This window comes from Tachyglossus aculeatus, chromosome 2, assembly GCF_015852505.1.
Source record: "Tachyglossus aculeatus isolate mTacAcu1 chromosome 2, mTacAcu1.pri, whole genome shotgun sequence".
Taxonomy (NCBI): Eukaryota; Metazoa; Chordata; class Mammalia; order Monotremata; family Tachyglossidae; genus Tachyglossus; species Tachyglossus aculeatus.
This window is the reverse complement of record NC_052067.1, coordinates 107,831,656-107,848,646: the sequence shown is the minus strand read 5'-3', so window position 1 is coordinate 107,848,646 and position 16,991 is coordinate 107,831,656. Positions and strand designations below refer to the sequence as shown.

The window sequence follows — 16,991 nt, the reverse complement described above, 5'->3', positions numbered from 1 at the left end:
TCCAGGAGTCTAATCCCAGTTCCGCCCTTTGTCTGCTGTGCAACCTTCGGCAAGACACTTCACTTCTCTGGGTCTCAGTTCCCTCATCTGTAAAATGGGGATTAAGACTACGAGCCCCACGTGGGACAGGGTCTGTGTCCAACCTGTTTAGCTTGAATTTACCCTGGTACTTAGTACAGTGCTTAATACGGTGCACATAGGAAGTGCTTAACAAATACCACAAAAAGACCCCGAAAAAACCCTGTATGTACCCCGGCGCTTAGTATGTACCTGACAAACAGTAAGCGCTTAAGAGTATCATAAAACTAAAAACCTGTTAAGCTTGTATCTACCTCAGCACTTAGTACAGTGCCTGGCACACAGTAAACACTTAACAGATACTATAAAAAAAGGAATGAGCTTACAGAATAGGGGATATCTTGTATCTGTTCCAGTGCTTAGTACAGTGGTCGGCACATAATAAGCACTGAACAAATACCACAACAGTAATCGTTATTATTGCTATCATCTAAGGTTTTCAAACCCAAATTTCCTGCATTCATCAGGTCAATGCGCCTGAATACCTGGGTGTTTTAAGGTCAAGTTGAGTTGAATTCTATTGACAGTGATCCACCAAAAAAAAAAAAAAAAAAAAGCATTTGCTTTCCACCTAAGCTATTTTTTTTCTTTCTGGATTACTATGCCAGTTTGGAAAGTAGTACAGAGGAAAGGGTAAAGCTGCTGGGTTTCCACTGATAGTTGGGATCATGGTTTGAGGCTTCATTTGTGCTGCTAGGTAGCATCATCATCATCAATCGTATTTATTGAGCGCTTACTATGGTCAGAGCACTGTACTAAGCACTTGGGAAGTACAAATTGGCAACATATAGAGACAGTCCCTACCCAACAGTGGGCTCAGAGTCTAAAAGGGTAGCACCCATACTGCTCCCCTACAGTCCATGCCACTGCTCTCCTGCAGTTCATGGCCACTGCTCTCCTGCAGTTCATGGCCACTGCTCTCCTGCAGTTCATGGCCACTGCTCTCCTGCAGTCCATGGCCACTGCTCCCACATTTCATATTCTGCAAGATTCCCCTGCTACTCAGTCTAGGTGAATGGGGACAGTAGCAGAGAGCCCAAGACACAGTGAGGATTCAGGCCCAGTGGCCCAGAACCTCAGAGCAGTAACTATGGATGAGTCCGGGTCAAAGGCAGTCTGACTGCTCTAGACTCAATAAATACGATTGATTGATTGATTGTAAGCTCACTGTGAGTGGGGAATGTGTCTACTGACTCTGTTGTTTTGTTACTCTCCCAAGCGCTTAGTACAGTGCTTTGCACACGGTAAGTGCTCAGTAAATGCCACTGACTGCACTAATTAAAATGACAGAAAACTCTCTGGCGGGATGCAGGAGCTGAAATGGAAGCCTGCATCTGGCTATCGGTCCTCACAGTGTCTACACTATGATGGAGTTGGGTAACTCGGAAAACTGCCGATGGGGGAAAAAAATCCAAAGATTTCTAAATTAGAGAGGTAGATCAATCAATCAATCGTATTTACTGGGCGCTTACTGTGTGCACAGCACTGTACTAAGCGCTTGGGAAGCACAAGTTGGCAACATACAGAGACGGTCCCTACCCAACAGTGGGTTCACAGTCTAGAAGGGGGAGACAGAGAACAGAACAAAACATATTAACAAAATAAAATAAATAGAATAGATATGTACAAGTAAAATAAAGAGTAATAAATATGTACAAACACTATCAACCAGAGAACAGGATGGCAATGAGCTTGATCTTGCATAGTACTAGAAGAATCTTTTGCACACCCTTCACAGTGTGCTTCACAATGCACTGCACAGAACTACCTGTCTACCTGCTCGCTGCATTCGGTGGCCCAGCGGGAGCATGGAAGGCAGGGACAAGATAGTGTAAATGCTGTTCTGCAAACCACTGAAACTATAATAATTCCTTCACACAGATTCTTGGTCCTGAAGTGTCAGGGTCAGTATTATTATAATTATTATTACCACTGTTATTGTGGTATTTATTAAGTGCTTACTATTAATAATGATAATAATAATAATGTTGGTATTTGTTAAGCGCTGACTATGTGCCAAGCACTGTTCTAAGCACTGGGATAGATACAGTGTTATTAGGTTGTCCCACTTGGGGCTCCCAGTCTTGATCCCCATTTTACAGATGAGGTTACTGAGACACAGAGAAGTTAAATGACTTGCCCAAAGTCACACAGCTGACAAGTGGTGGAGCTGGGATTAGAACCCATGCAAGCACAGTAGTAAGTGCTGGGGTAGATTCAAGATAACCAGGTCGGACACCATCCCTGTCCCACCTGGTGCTCACAGTCTGAATTGGGAGAACGGGCATTTAGTCCCCATTTTACAGATGAGGAAACTGAGGCAGAGGAGTGAAGTGACGCCCTCAAGGTCACCCAGCAGGCAAGTGGCAAAGCCAGGATTCGAACCCAGGTTCCCTGACTCCCAGCCCCGTGCTCTTTCCACTAGGCTGTGCTGCTTCTCGTCTCTGTTCACCCATCCCCCTTGAAGGAGACTTCTCCATCATCACCATCCTGGGGTACACATACAACTGATGAAATGATCATAACGGAAAAGGCCTATACAGTATTACTCCGTTTTTAGAGACCCCTGAATTGACATCTAGAACCTGATCCATCTCCAACTGCAAGAAGCGTTGTGCAAAACAGACTTGACATGTGCTAAACAGCAGGTCTGCTAACTGACAAATGGATTCTACAGGAGACCCCACCGGACGCTTTAACCAGTCATCCTAGTAGTCTTGGAAATGTTGCGATCTGAAGGTCCCAGGGGCCTTAAAAACTGGAGACGAGAACAAAATCGAAACAAAGAATCACAGTCTGAATTCTGTCAGAGCCTGGAAAGGAGTCGTGCCCAGGAACGGCTCCAGTAGGAAAGCCTAGAAGGGGTCTGCTGAACACCAATCATTTCTCCTTCCACTACTGCACTTGCCTGTAAAATCCAGCAAGAGGCCCAGAATACATTAGCTTTCTTCTCTCCACATTTTGTAATGAATTCTTGAGAAGCCCAGGCAAATTTAATTTATTTGGGTAGGCATATGGTTATATTCTGGATTTAAGACAAACTGTGGAGCAGTAAGGAATGGGTGGGAGTAGCTAAGAGAAAATGGGGTAGTATCGATTAGCACAGGAAGGGTCAGTGATTCATTCATTTAATCGTATTTATTGAGCGCTTACTGTGTGCAGAGCACTGTACTAAGTGCTTGGGCAGTACAAGGTGGCAACATATAGATACGGTCCCTACCCAACAGCGGGCTCATCTCTTAAGCTGGTGAAAATTTTTGGAGACACACAGAACACTTTTTTTAACCCCTACACAAGGCTAGTTTAGTGACATTTTATCCCCTACACAAGGCTAGTTTGGTGACATTTTATATATATGTATATATACAGTATTGCAATGGCTAGGAAGTGGGCTTTAATGCGTGCTCACTGCATTCGGCTGGTTAGGCGGAATCACTGTGTGATTACCCAAGTTAAAGACCTGGTAAGGATGACCAGGTTACAAAACCTCCTAAAAATAGGGAAGTGATACTATTAGGAAGGAGAACATCTTGAAGAGCTGTTTATGAGACATAAAGTTGAAATTTCATGGGGCAGCTGTGGGTGGGACCTTTTCCTAATTAGGCCAGAATCACAAGTCACTGGTCTTAAAACTGCATCCCTACATATTTCCTTGAGACAGTAGGAAAGTTACATTGATGGACATTCCACTGCTGGCGGGAAGTGTCTCATGCCTTCAGTCCCTGGAGAAAATATAGATGAAGGGGACATTGTACACGGGGATCAGAAAGGAAGAACTGGGGCGAATTTGTGCTTAAGCTGCAGGCAAAAGCCACCTTCCAATATAAAACTTGTTTCGGTTTCTACTCTGCTCAAAAATCCAACTTTTTTTTGTTAACTAGCCCCACACCCACAAGCATTTCAACAGTTTCTTAAAATATAATTTTTGGATACACACAGAGAAGAAACATAACACGAATATAGTCAACAGTTTCTTTCGTCCCTCATACCTGCTGCTCATCCTCCATGACGTTACTGGCAAATTCGAAAACCAGCTCGTTCTGTTGTACAACAGCAGCCATAATAAAGCATTCCCTTCTCTCAGAGCTGCATGAGACAAAATCCGGCCAGGTTTAAACCACAGTTAAGAGAATCCAATGCCCAAGCCAAATGTAAAACTGAAGAGGGAAATCCAGTTCAGTCGGTAAATTCCCAGCCTTCAAATTTTCAGATTTTCTTCGTTTGCCTCTGCTGCAATTCAAACAAACTAGGGAAATCCTCTTCTCAATGGTTCTTTTCTCTGGTCTGACTCCACCCCTGAAAAACAAAAAACACAAGTTCCTAGTTAACAACCAATTGTTTCAATTTGGAACACAGCAGCCGCCACAGAAATTGAGATCTACGGAATGTTCTAATTATGAAAATTCAGACATACGCTTTCCTTGAAGACACTCTCTGGTGAAAGATTAGTTATGGTTTCATTAGATAACTTTACATTTCTTTTTCTCAGGATTAGAGTTACCAAGTATTTGTAAAAGGGGAAAAAAATGTGCTGCAACAGAGCAACCCAGAATGGACTGGAGTGAACAATGTTAGAGAAAGCTATTTTCTCTTTTCCACCAACTTGCAAAACTTTCCTACTTCTGACAGCTACCTACGAAATACCGGCATTATGGATTTCATTGCACTTTCACTTTATGCATCAAGCCGGGACAAACTCTGCTGGGTCTGCTCATAGGGACGATCGCTTTGCACATGATTTGTTATTGCAACACACTGTTCTTCTAAGTTAACTGATGGCAAATCTACTAACCTAAAATGAGCAATACATGAAAATTCAGACTTTAAAATCTTTTGAAATGTCGATAGTGCCAGCAGTTTTATGATTAGCTGAACTTCAGTAATCTCTCTCTCTCTCTTTCTCTTTAAATAATACACTGAAATGAATCCTTATCTTCAGCACAGGCCGGCAGCAGGCAACAGGAAGGAAGCAGCACTGTCCACGTCATCATGGAAAACATGCGCAAACTTGCAAATTAAAAATAGTAGAAAAACACAGACACGACTTAAGAATGGAAATAATTTCACAATGGAAGGAGGAGATATGTTTTTACAGCCTTTTATCTAACTTGTTCATCCAAAGTACGTACTAGCTGAACAAATCGAAAAAGGGAAATCTGAACCTTCTCTAATATTTATTTCTCAAGATCATGTCTTAAAATGATTTTATTGACCTGTAATATAAAACTATAAATAATTTAGGAAGAAAGTTCTTATATATTGCTTTATAAGATAGTATTTCATGAAGATTCCTTTAAATTAAACTCCTCAAGAGATCTTGGTGTACTTGGTGTAGGCCAACTCATGTACTCAGTTTCCTATACCTTAGCCAGGCTGGCTCCTACATTCTGGGGACATCAAGAGGTTGAGGTGCATTCCTTGGAATTCCCCAATATGCATCAAAACAAAATCAAGGAGGGAAACAGAAAATCACTCAATTTTTCCACTCCCTGGCCCAAACTGCCACAAAAGACCTCCTTTAACTCCTCCACAAATCAAAGCAGCCATCATTTTTGTAATATTCTGTGCAAGAAAAAGCACAGGTCTCACATGTTCAGGGGTAATAGAGTCAAACATCAAGTCCAGGATGCTAAATCTTATACAGCTACCTCTCTGACTGATGTTTTCATGGCATAAGAGCAGCACGTGGATTAGCATTTGAACAATCCACTTCAACTCTTTCTGCCAAAGACTTTTTGTCCATTTTATTAGATATCATACAAGTCCTTTTAAATTTCCCAGACCACAAACTGCTCTAATACTTGATAAAGTGAATAATGCTCAAATACCTTCACTTTAATGTGTTTCTAAATTGACTTTTCCCATTTTCTAATCTGTTTTCCTAATCTTCCTCGACCTCTCAACGGGCTTTGACACTCTGGACCACCCCCTTCTCCTGGAAACACTATCCAACCTCCATTTCATTGACACTGTCCTCTCCTGGTTCTCCTATCTCTGGCTGCTCAATCTCAGTCCCTTTCTCAGACTCCTCTTCTGCCTCCCACCCACTAACTGTGGAAATCCCTCAAGGCTTAGAGAAGCAGCATGGCCTAGTGGATAGAGCACAGGGTTGGGAGTCAGAAAGATCTGGCTTCTAATCCTTGCTCCATCACGCATCTGCTGTGTGACCTTGGACAAGCCACTTCACTTCTCTGGGCCTCAGTAACCTCATCTGTAAAATGGGAATTAGGACTGTGAGCCCCATGTGAGACATTTAATCCGTTCAGGTGTATTTATTGAGCGCTTACTGTGGGCAGAGCACTGTTCTAACTGCTTGGGAGAGTACAATATAACAGTAAACAGACACATTCCCTGCCTACAGTGAGCTTACAGTCTAGAGGGGGAGACAGACAGTAATATATGTAAATAAATTACAGATATGTAGATAAGTGCTGTGGGGCTGGGGGCAGCGAATAAAGGGAGCAAGTCAAGGGGATGCAGAACGGAGTGGGAGAAGAGGGAAGGGGAGCTTAGTCAGGGAAGGCCTCTTGGAGGCAATCCTGTCTTTCCCTATTCCAATCCATACTTCATTCTGCTGGCCAAACCATTTTTCTAGACTGTGAGACCGTTTTGGGTAGGGACCTTCTTTATTTGTTGCAAATTTGTACTTCCAAAGCACTTACTACAGTGCTCTGCACACAGTAAGTGTTCAATAAATACGATTGAATGAATGAATGTGCCTTCAATAAGGCTCTGAAGTGGGGGAGAGTAATTGTCTGTTGGATTTGAGGAGGAAGGGCATTCCAGTCCAGAGGGAGGATAATAATAATAATGATGGCATTCATTAAGCACTTACTATGTGCAAATCAGTGTTCTAAGCGCTGGGGAGGATACAAGATTATCAGGTTGTCCCACGTGGAGCTCACAGTCTTAATCCCCATTTTACAGATGAGGTAACTGAGGCACAGAGAAGTTAAGTGACTTGCCCAAGGTCACACAGCTGACAAGCGGCAGAGCCGGGATTAGAACCCAGGACCTCTGACACCCAAGCCCGGGATCTATCCACTGAGTCACGCTGCTTCTCGATGTGGAAAGGATGTGGGTGAGGTGCTGGCGGCGAGGTAGACGAGATGGAGATACAGCAAGAAGCAACCTGAGGAGCAAAGTTTGCAGGGTGGGTTGGAGTAGGACAGTAGTGAAGTGAGGCAGGAGGAGGCAAGGTGATTGAGTATTTTAAAGCCAATGGTGAGGAGTTCTTGTTCGATGGACCGTGTCCAACCTGATTACTTTGAATCTACCCCAGCGTTCAGTACAGTTCTTGGCACACATTCTTTCATTCATTTAATCACATTTAATAAGTGCTTACTGTGTACAGAGCACTGTACTAAGCACTTGGGACAAGACAATACAGCAATAAAGAGTGACAATCCCTGCCCACAACAAGTTCACAGTCTACAGAGGGGGAGACAGACATCAATACAAATAAATAAAATGACAGATATATACATAAGTGCTATGGGGCAGGGAGACGGGGGAGGAGCAATGGGAGCAAGTCAGGGCAACGCAGAAGGGAAGCAGCGTGGCTCAGTGGAAAGAGCCTGGGCTTTGGAGTCAGAGGTCATGGGTTCAAATCTGGGCTCCGCCACTTGTCAGCTGTGTGACTTTGGGCAAGTCACTTAACTTCTCTGGGCCTCAGTTACTTCATCTGGAAAATGGGGATTAAGACTGTAAGCCCCCCGAAGGACAACCTGATCACCCTGTAACCTCCCCAGCGCTTAGAACAGTGCTTTGCACATAGTAAGCGCTTAATAAATGCCACTATTATTATTATTATTATTATTATTAAGGGAGGGGGAGATGAGGAAAAGTGGTGCTTAGTCTGGGAAGGTCTCTTGGAGGAGATGTGCCTTCAGTAAGGCTTTCAAGGGGAGGAGAGTAATTGTCTGGCAGATTTGATGAGACAGGGCATTACAGGCCAGAGGTAAGACATGGGCCTGGGGTCGGTGGCGAGACAGACGAGATTGAGGCACAGTGAGAAGGTTAGCACCAGAGGAGCCAAGCGTACGGGATGGGTTATAGAAGAAGAGAAATGAGGTGAGGTAGGAGGGGATAAGGTGATGGAATGCACCCAGTAAGTACTTAACAAATACCATTTTTTAAAAAAGGCTCAGGTCTGAGCCCCCTTCTATTCTCCACCGACACCCACTCCCTTGGAGAACTCATTCACTCTCATGGCTTCAACTGCCATCTCTAGACTCTAAGCTCCTTGTGAACAGGGAACTTGTCTTCCAACTCTGTTGTATTTTACTAGCCCAAGTACTTACTCTGCCCACAGTAAATGCTCAATAAATACGACTGATTTTTTGTGAGGCAGAGACAGGGGGAGAGAGGGTAGTGTGAGGGACAGAAAGGAGTTGGTGGGAGTGAGCTGACTGGCCTGAGTGTGTGTGGAGAATGAGGGGTGGAGCTGGGAAAGAAAGACAGGGATGAGCTGATTAAAGGGAGGGGACTGAAGGGACATGGTGAGATCAGAGACATTTCATGGCTAGAGGAGAGGTGGTCAGCAGCAATAACTGCTTAATCTGGTGGTTCCCTTGATTAATTGCTGAATAGAATGCAGGTCCTTGACAGGAAAAAGGGGAATGTTAGTAGTAAACAGGTGATTGGGTTGATTTAGAGGCTGGCAGCTCTAGATTTTTTAAAAGATAATAATAATAATTTTATTATTAATAATTTGTTATTATTATTGTAGTATTTGTTAAGCGCTTACTATGTGCCAAGCACTGTACTAAGCGCTACGGTGGATACAAGGAAATTGGGTTGGACGCAGTCCCTGTCCCACGTGGGGCTCACAGTCTCGATCCCCATTTTACAGATGAGGTAACTGAGGCACAGAGAAGAAGTTACTTGCCAAGACCACACAGAAGACCAGTGGTGGAGCCAGGATTAAAACCCATGACCTTCTGACTCCCGGTCCTTTGCTCTATTCACTACACCATGCTGCTTAAGGTATGTGGTAAGCATTTACTATGAGTCAGACACTGTTCTAATTGCTGGGATAGGTACAAGTTAATTAGGCGGGACACAGTCCTTGCCCTGCATGGGGCTCACAGTCTAAGTAGGAGGGAGAACAGGGGAACCACGGAGACAGAAAAATTAAGTGACTTGCTCAAGGTCACACAGCAAGCAATTGGCAGAGCTTGGTTTAGAACCCAGGTTCTCTGACCTCCAGACCTGTGCTCTTTCCACTAGGCCACACTGCTTCTAGATATGTTAAAGACAGGTTGTGTCACCAGGGTGTCATATGGCCACAAATATTCTCATTCTCAGGCCTCCCTGGTAGCCTATTCCATGCTTTATCACCCCGACAGGCAGAAAGTCCTTTCAACTTTCCAACCAAAACACACTTGCTTTAATTTCCTCTCACTGAGCCCAGAGAACATTGGACGATAACTGATCAGCATCCTCCCCGTAAAAAACCTTCTAGAAAATGGAGACAAGTCAATTAATCAATCAAACAATACTACCTATTGACTGCCTAGTTCACAGCACTGTACTAAGCGCTTGGGAGAGTACAGTAGATTTAGTAGACAGCAGAATTAGTAGTAAGGCAAAACAGTCAAAATTTCCTAGGATCTATTTTCCAACAGTCTTACCATTTGGGGAGATCTTTCCTAGACCTTTTCCAAGTTTCTCTACATCCTTTTTTAAAGTGCAGTGATCAAAACTGAATACAGTGCTCTAACATAGTCCTGATCAGTAGAGGGCTTGAAAGTCAATTAACCAGAGGACTGCTTCTTGACTCTTGCATGCTACACTCTAGGTTAGACATTCCAGAGCCATGTTGCTTTTTATGAATAACAGTGCATACTGTCCATCCGCCAAGCTAGCTCTCTTCCTCCCTTCAAGGCCCTGCTGAGAGCTCACCTCCTCCAGGAGGCCTTCCCAGACTGAGCCCCTTCCTTCCTTTCCCCCTCGTCCCCCTCTCTATCCCCCCCATCTTACCTCCTTCCCTTCCCAACAGCACCTGTATATATGTACATATGTTTGTACATATTTATTACTCTATTTATTTATTTATTTATTTTACTTGTACATATCTATTCTATTTATTTTTGTTAGTATGTTTGGTTTTGTTCTCTGTCTCCCCCTTTTAGACTGTGAGCCCACTGTTGGGTAGGGACTGTCTCTATATGTTGCCAACTTGTACTTCCCAAGCGCTTAGTACAGTGCTCTGCACACAGTAAGCACTCAATAAATTCGATTGATTGATTGACTGCATACATTGCTGACTCAACTCTTGGTCAAATACAACTCCACTGGGTGTTTGTGTCGTTTTTCCCCTTCCTTGCCCTTGTCACAACTGAATTTCATCCTCATTTGGAAACACACTTTCCTGCCTGTCACTTTGAATTCTACTTGTCCCCCAACATGTTTGCAACCCCACCCAATTTAATAGATAATCTCAAATCTGATTAATATGCTTTACATTCCTCTCCTGGTTTTTCTTATTAAATGACTTCCAAATATGATCTCAGAATATTTTGAAACATTCATCTAACCTGAGTAAAATCCTCTAACCCGAGATGAGCTGTATCACATGAGTAACTGGGTGAGAAAAGGTTTTTCACTGTATAAAGAAGACTGATAAGGGGAATTCGTTAAGATGAAGACTTCCTAAAATTGTACATTTGTACCGTCCTTGTGATAAGCAACATCCTCAAACAAGGGCAAAATTAATCTCCCAATTCTAGGAGATAATAGAGAAGACAAGGAGTAAAAACTCCGGCATCAATTGCTAAAGCAAATGACTAACAGTTGACCTATCACTATTTGTTCCCTAAATTACCTATTCCTCAAACAGAGGTTCTATGGTTCCTATTACAGTTAATGACCTCAATCGATCAATCCATCAATTTACTGAGTACTTACTGTGTGCAGAGAACTATACTAAGCGCTTGGGAGACTATAACTCAACAGTATAACAGCCACATTCCCTGCCCACAACAAACTTACAGTCTAGAGAGGAAGACTGATATTAACATAAATTATGGATATGTACATAGGTGCTACGGGGGCTGGGGTGGGATGATGAATAAAGGCAGCAAGTCAGGGTGAGGCAGAAAGGAGTTGAAAAAAGGAAGAAGGCTTAGTCAGAGAAGGCCTCTTGGAGGTGATGTGCCTTCAATAAGGCTTTGAAGTGGGGGAAGAGTCACTGTCAGATATGAAGAGGGAGGGTATTCCATGCCAGAGACAGGATGTGAACGAGAGGTCGGCGACAGGATAGATGAGGTCATGGTACAGTGAATAGGTTGGCATTAGAGGAGCAAAGTATACAGGGTGGGCTGTAGTAGTAGAGTAGCAAGGTGAGATAGGAAGGATCAAGGTGACATAACTTTAAAGCCAATGGTAAGGATTTCTGTTTGATGTGGAGGTGGACGGGCAACCACTGGAGGTGCTTGAGGAGTGGGGAAACATGGACTGAACGTTTTTGTAGAAAAATGATCTGGGGAGCAGAATTCATTCATTCATTCATTCAATCTAATTTATTGAGGACTCACTGTATGCAGAACACTGTATTAAGCGCTTGGAAAGTACAATTCAGCAGAATGAAGTATGGACTTTAGTGGGGAGAGACAGGAGGCAGGAAGGTCAGTAAGGAGGTTAATACAGTAATCAAGGAGGGACAGGATAAGTGCTTGGATCAACAAGGTAGCAATTTGGATGGAGAAGAAAGGGCAGATTTTAGTGATGTTGTGAAGGCTGAACCAACAGGATTTAGTAAAAGAGTAAATGTGTGGGTTGAATGAAAGAGAGGAGTTAAGGATACGGGCTTGTGAGACAAGAAGGATAGTGGTGCTGTCTACAGTGATGTGAAAGTCACAGGGAGAAGAGGATTTGGGTGGGAAGATAAGGAGTTCTGTTTTGGCCATGTTAAGTTTGAGGTGACAGCAGGATATCCCAACAGAGATACCTTGGAGGCAGGAGGAAATGTGAGACTGCAGAGAGGGAGAGAGATCAGGGCTGGAGATGTAGACTTGGGAATCATCCACATAGAGGTGGTAGCTGAAGCCACGGAAGTTCTCCAAGGGAGTGGGTGTGGATGGAGAACAGAAGGGGAACAAGAACTGAACCTTGAGGGACACCTGCATTCATTCATTCATTCATTCATTCAATCGTATTTATTGAGCGCTTACTGTGTGCAAAGCACTGTACTATGTGCTTGGGAATTACAAGTTGGCAACATATAGAGACGGTTCCTACCCAACAGCGGGCTCACAGTCTAGAAGGGGGAGACAGACAACAAAACAAAACATGTGGACAGGTGTCAAGTCATCAGAATAAATAGAAGTAAAGCTAGATGCACATCATTAACAAAATAAATAGAATAGTAAATATGTACAAGTAAAATAGATTGAGTAATAAATCTGTACAAACATATATACAGGTGCTGTGGGGAGGGGAGGGAGGAGAAGAAAAAGGGAGCTCAGTCTGGGAAGGCCTCCTGGAGGAGGTGAGCTCTCAGTAGGGCTTTGAAGGGAGGAAGAGGGCTAGCTTGGCGGATGTGTGGAGGGAGGGCATTCCAGGCCAGGGGGAGGACGTGGGTGGGGGGGTCGATGGCGGGACAGGGGAGAATGAGGCACAGTTAGCGGCAGAGGAGTGGAGGGTGCGGGCTGGGCTGTAGAAGGAGACAAGGGAGGTGAGGTAGGAGGGGGCGAGGTGATGGACAGCCTTGAAGCCGAGAGTGAGGAGTTGTGTGGGAGGCATAGGAGGAGCCAGTGAAAGAGGCTGGCAACATCCCCTCATAATTTTAAGAGTTTCTTCTCACCCTACTCATTCCATTATTGAATTCTTCAAGTATTTAACCCAAGTTATTCAGGAGTGCAACCAGAAAAAAAAAGGTTTCAAACTGTAATTTTATAAATACTTTTCTTTGCACTGTGTATTACCAGTGTCACTTGGAACATAGATTTGACTCAACTCTCACTAATGTACTATGCTTCAATCCTTAATAATAATAATGGTGGTATTTGTTCCATTCATTCATTCGTATTTACTGAGTGCTTACTGTGTGCAGAGCACTGTACTAAGTGCTTGGGAAGTACAAGTTGGCAACCTATAGAGACGGTCCCTACCCAACAGTGGGCTCACAGTCTAGAAGGGGAAGACAGACAACAAAACAAAACATATTAACAAAATAAAATAAATAGAATAAATATGTACAAGTACAATAGAGTAATAAATATGTACAAACATATATACATATATACAGGTGCTGTGGGGAGGGGAAGGAGGTAAGGCGGGGGGATGGGGAGGGGCGGAAGGGGAGAGGAAGGAGGGGGCTCAGTCTGGGAAGGCCTCCTGGAGGATGTGAGCTCTCAGTAGGGCTTTGAAGGGAAGGCTTACTGTATGCGAAGCACTGTTCTAAGCGCTGGGGGGGGATACAAGGTGATTAGGTTGTCCCATGAGGGGCTCACAGTCTTAATTCCCATTTTACAGATGAGGGAACTGAGGCACAGAGAACTTAAGTGACTTGCCCAAAGTCACACAGCAGACAAGTGGCAGAGCCAGGATTAGAACCCATGACCTCTGGCTTCCAAGCCCAGGCTCTATCCACTGAGCCACGCTATTGCACAAAAACATAAACGACCTGGTACTTGTTTGAGATGGGATATGACAATTTCTGCATGAACCCAAAAGAAATTTTTGTTTGATTGGTCATACTAGCAGAAGCCTTTTGTTTGCTGACACTAAGTGCTGCATTTCTCCAAAAAGGTTACAGGCCTTCATAAAACAGACCCTTTCCCTGATTGGCTCCGTGCTATTAATAAATACATAAATAATGAATAAGCAAGCCTTCCCTAGATTCCCCTCTCCTCCAAACTGAGTGCAAGGACACAAGCTCTCCTACTCTTAGGAGAGGCCACAATTACTCACTGTCCAGACCTGAAATTCCAGTTCTACCTACCTTCATTACTCCACCCTTCCTACCTGGTGTCAAATTACCCAGAGCCAGCATTTGTAGTTTCTTTAAAAACAGCCAAACATATCACATACCTAGATCTGTCTATACCTGTTGGCTGAGTGATTTAACTCCTTCATCCCTTCAGTGAGAATGGTTTTCTCAAAATGCAATTTTAAACGAAATGGGAACAACAAAAACAACAGCAATTCTGACTGTCAATCAATACTAGACAAACGACTTCTTCAGGACACAGTTTAAAAGCAATGGTCAGCTAGAATTTCAACTATTTTCATTATCGTGCAACAAAACCTTGACAAAATAACTTTCATCCCTCAAGGATCCAAAACAAACCTCTGGGCAAAGATGCATACTATTCAGAGGTCACATGACAACATGCTGAAATACTCACAACTGCAAATCTAATTGGGAAGCCAAAACACAAATAACCTTTTTCTCCTACAAACAGGAATGAGCTTATAACATAAAACCGGGTTTATTTGGGGAGGATTGCTTGTTTTCCTAGTATAGTGCTTTGAACATAGCAAACACTTCCCGTAAAATGTGTTATAAAATGATGTGTTTAATGAACTGATTTTGTCCAAAGAAAATAAATCAAAGATGTTCTGATGAGAAGAAGTAGCAGAAGCAGACACAGATAGAATAGCTCTGTGCCACAGTGCCCTAGGGCTACTCTGCTCTACTTAAAATGCAGTTTTGCCTTTATATCTTAAACCTTAATAGTCATGGTTAATGAACATGTTCATATATTCTCTCTCTCTCCCTCCAATTCCCCTTTTCTTATTAAAATGGGCTCCTGGCCCAACCTCCTCCAGCTATAGGACTTATCTCATTTCTTTCATTCTTGACTAAACTGTCTCACCTCTCTCCTTGATTTGCTCTGGATTTCCCCAACTTTATTCCTCTGAAGCCGCATCTCTAGATCTCCAAACAACTTCCTGGCCAATTCCGATGGTTTACTCTTTGATTTGATCCTCTGTGACCACTTTTTCCCACTTGAGATTATTTTTGCTCTTGGTTCCAAAGATCTAATTCTACTCTGGTTCTGCACACCATCAGTGCTCAATAAATACCACTAACTGATTATTTTTCAACTAACTCTAATTGCCTCCCTTGTTAGATTCTCCTACTCCTCTTACCCCTTGCTTCAATGCTGTTGTACATCCTTAGCTCTTCTTTCTTATACTGACTCATGGGGAGCTGCTCATTTAGTGCTACCAATGTCTGTCTCCCCCCTTCTACACTGTGAGCCTGTTGTGGGCAGGGATTGTCTCTGTTGCTGAATTGTACTTGGAAGCGCTTAGTACAGTGTTCTGCACACGGTAAGCGATCAATAAATACGAATGAATGAATGAATGAAATAGTAGTGTCACTTATTGAGTACAGAGCCCGGGCTTGGGAGTCAGAGGTCATGGGTTCAAATTCCAGCTCTGCCACTTGTCAGCTGTGTGACTTTGGGCAAGTCACTTCAATTCTCTGGGCCTCAGTTACCTCATCTGTAAAATGGGGATTAAGGCTGTGAGCCCCACGTGGGACAACCTGATCACCTTGTATCCTCCCCAGTGCCTAGAACAGTGCTTTGCACATAGTAAGCGCTTAACAAATACTAACATTATTATCTAACATTATTATATACTGGGCTCTTGGGAAGTAGAGAATAACGAAGTGACACATTCCTGGCCCACTGATGGGCTTACACTCTAATGGGGGAGACAAACATAAAAATATTTACACGGGTCTAAAATAAATCACTGAGCAGACATAATATAAATAAGTGCTAAACGTGTTACTAAATGCTACAGATGGCTAAAAGGATGAGGCTCAGGGTAGTGGGAAAGCTTGTTGGACGAGGTAGGATTTTAAGAGGGATTTAAATGTGGAGAGTGTTGTAGTCTGTCACGTGGGGAGGGAGGAAGATTCTAGAACTAGAGAAGCAACGTGGCTCAGTGGAAAGAGCATGGACTTTGGAGTCAGAGGTCATGGGTTCAAATCCCGGCTCCGCCACTTATCAGCTGTGTGACTTGGGGCAAGTCACTTAACTTCTCTAAGCCTCAGTTACCTCATCTGTATCCTAATCCTCCTCGACCTCTCAGCTGCCTTCGACACTGTGGACCACCCCCTTCTCCTCAACACGCTATCCAACCTTGGCTTCACAGACTCCGTCCTCTCCTGGTTCTCCTCTTATCTCTCCGGTCGTTCATTCTCAGTCTCTTTTGCAGGCTCCTCCTCCCCCTCCCATCCCCTTACTGTGGGGGTTCCCCAAGGTTCAGTTCTTGGTCCCCTTCTGTTCTTGATCTACACTCTCTCCCTTGGTGACCTCATTCAATCAATCAATCAATCGTATTTATTGAGCGCTTACTGTGTGCAGGGCACTGTACTAAGCGCTTGGGAAGTACAAGTTGGCAACATAGTGGGCTCACAGTCATTCGCTCCCACGGCTTCAACTATCATCTCTATGCTTGATGACACCCAAATCTACATCTCTGCCTCTGCTCTCTCCCCCTCCCTTCAGGCTCGCATCTCCTCCTGCCTTCAGGACATCTCCATCTGGATGTCTGCCCGCCACCTAAAACTCAACATGTCCAAGACTGAACTCCTTGTCTTCCCTCCCAAACCCTGCCCTCTCCCTGACTTTCCCATATCTGTTGACGGCACTACCATCCTTCCCGTCTCACAAGCCCGCAAACTTGGCGTCATCCTCGACTCCGCTCTCTCATTCACCCCTCACATCCAAGCCGTCACCAAAACCTGCCGGTCTCAGCTCCGCCACATTGCCAAGATCCGCCCTTTCCTCTCCATCCAAACCGCTACCCTGCTCGTTCAAGCTCTTATCCTATCCCGTCCCATCTGGACTACTGCATCAGCCTTCTCTCTGATCTCCCATCCTCATGTCTCTCCCCACTTCAATCCATACTTCATGCTGCTGCCCAGATTGTTTTGTCCAGAAACG

The 16,991-nt window shown here is 43.9% G+C and overlaps 1 protein-coding gene across 3 annotated transcripts in view; it reads right to left on the bottom strand.

The window, feature by feature from the left end:
* The window catches only part of ELF1 (E74 like ETS transcription factor 1), a 159,246-nt gene that overhangs the window by 73,773 nt on the left and 68,482 nt on the right, over positions 1-16,991 (bottom strand). For 2 of the 3 annotated variants that reach the window (XM_038765995.1, XM_038765994.1), the window contains exon 2: positions 4,068-4,374. In XM_038765995.1, the coding sequence (XP_038621923.1) occupies positions 4,068-4,139 (72 nt within the window). In that variant the 5' untranslated portion in view covers positions 4,140-4,374. Of the gene's footprint in view, positions 1-4,067; positions 4,375-16,991 lie in introns of those variants that run through there. The other variant, XM_038765996.1, reaches the window with a different exon arrangement.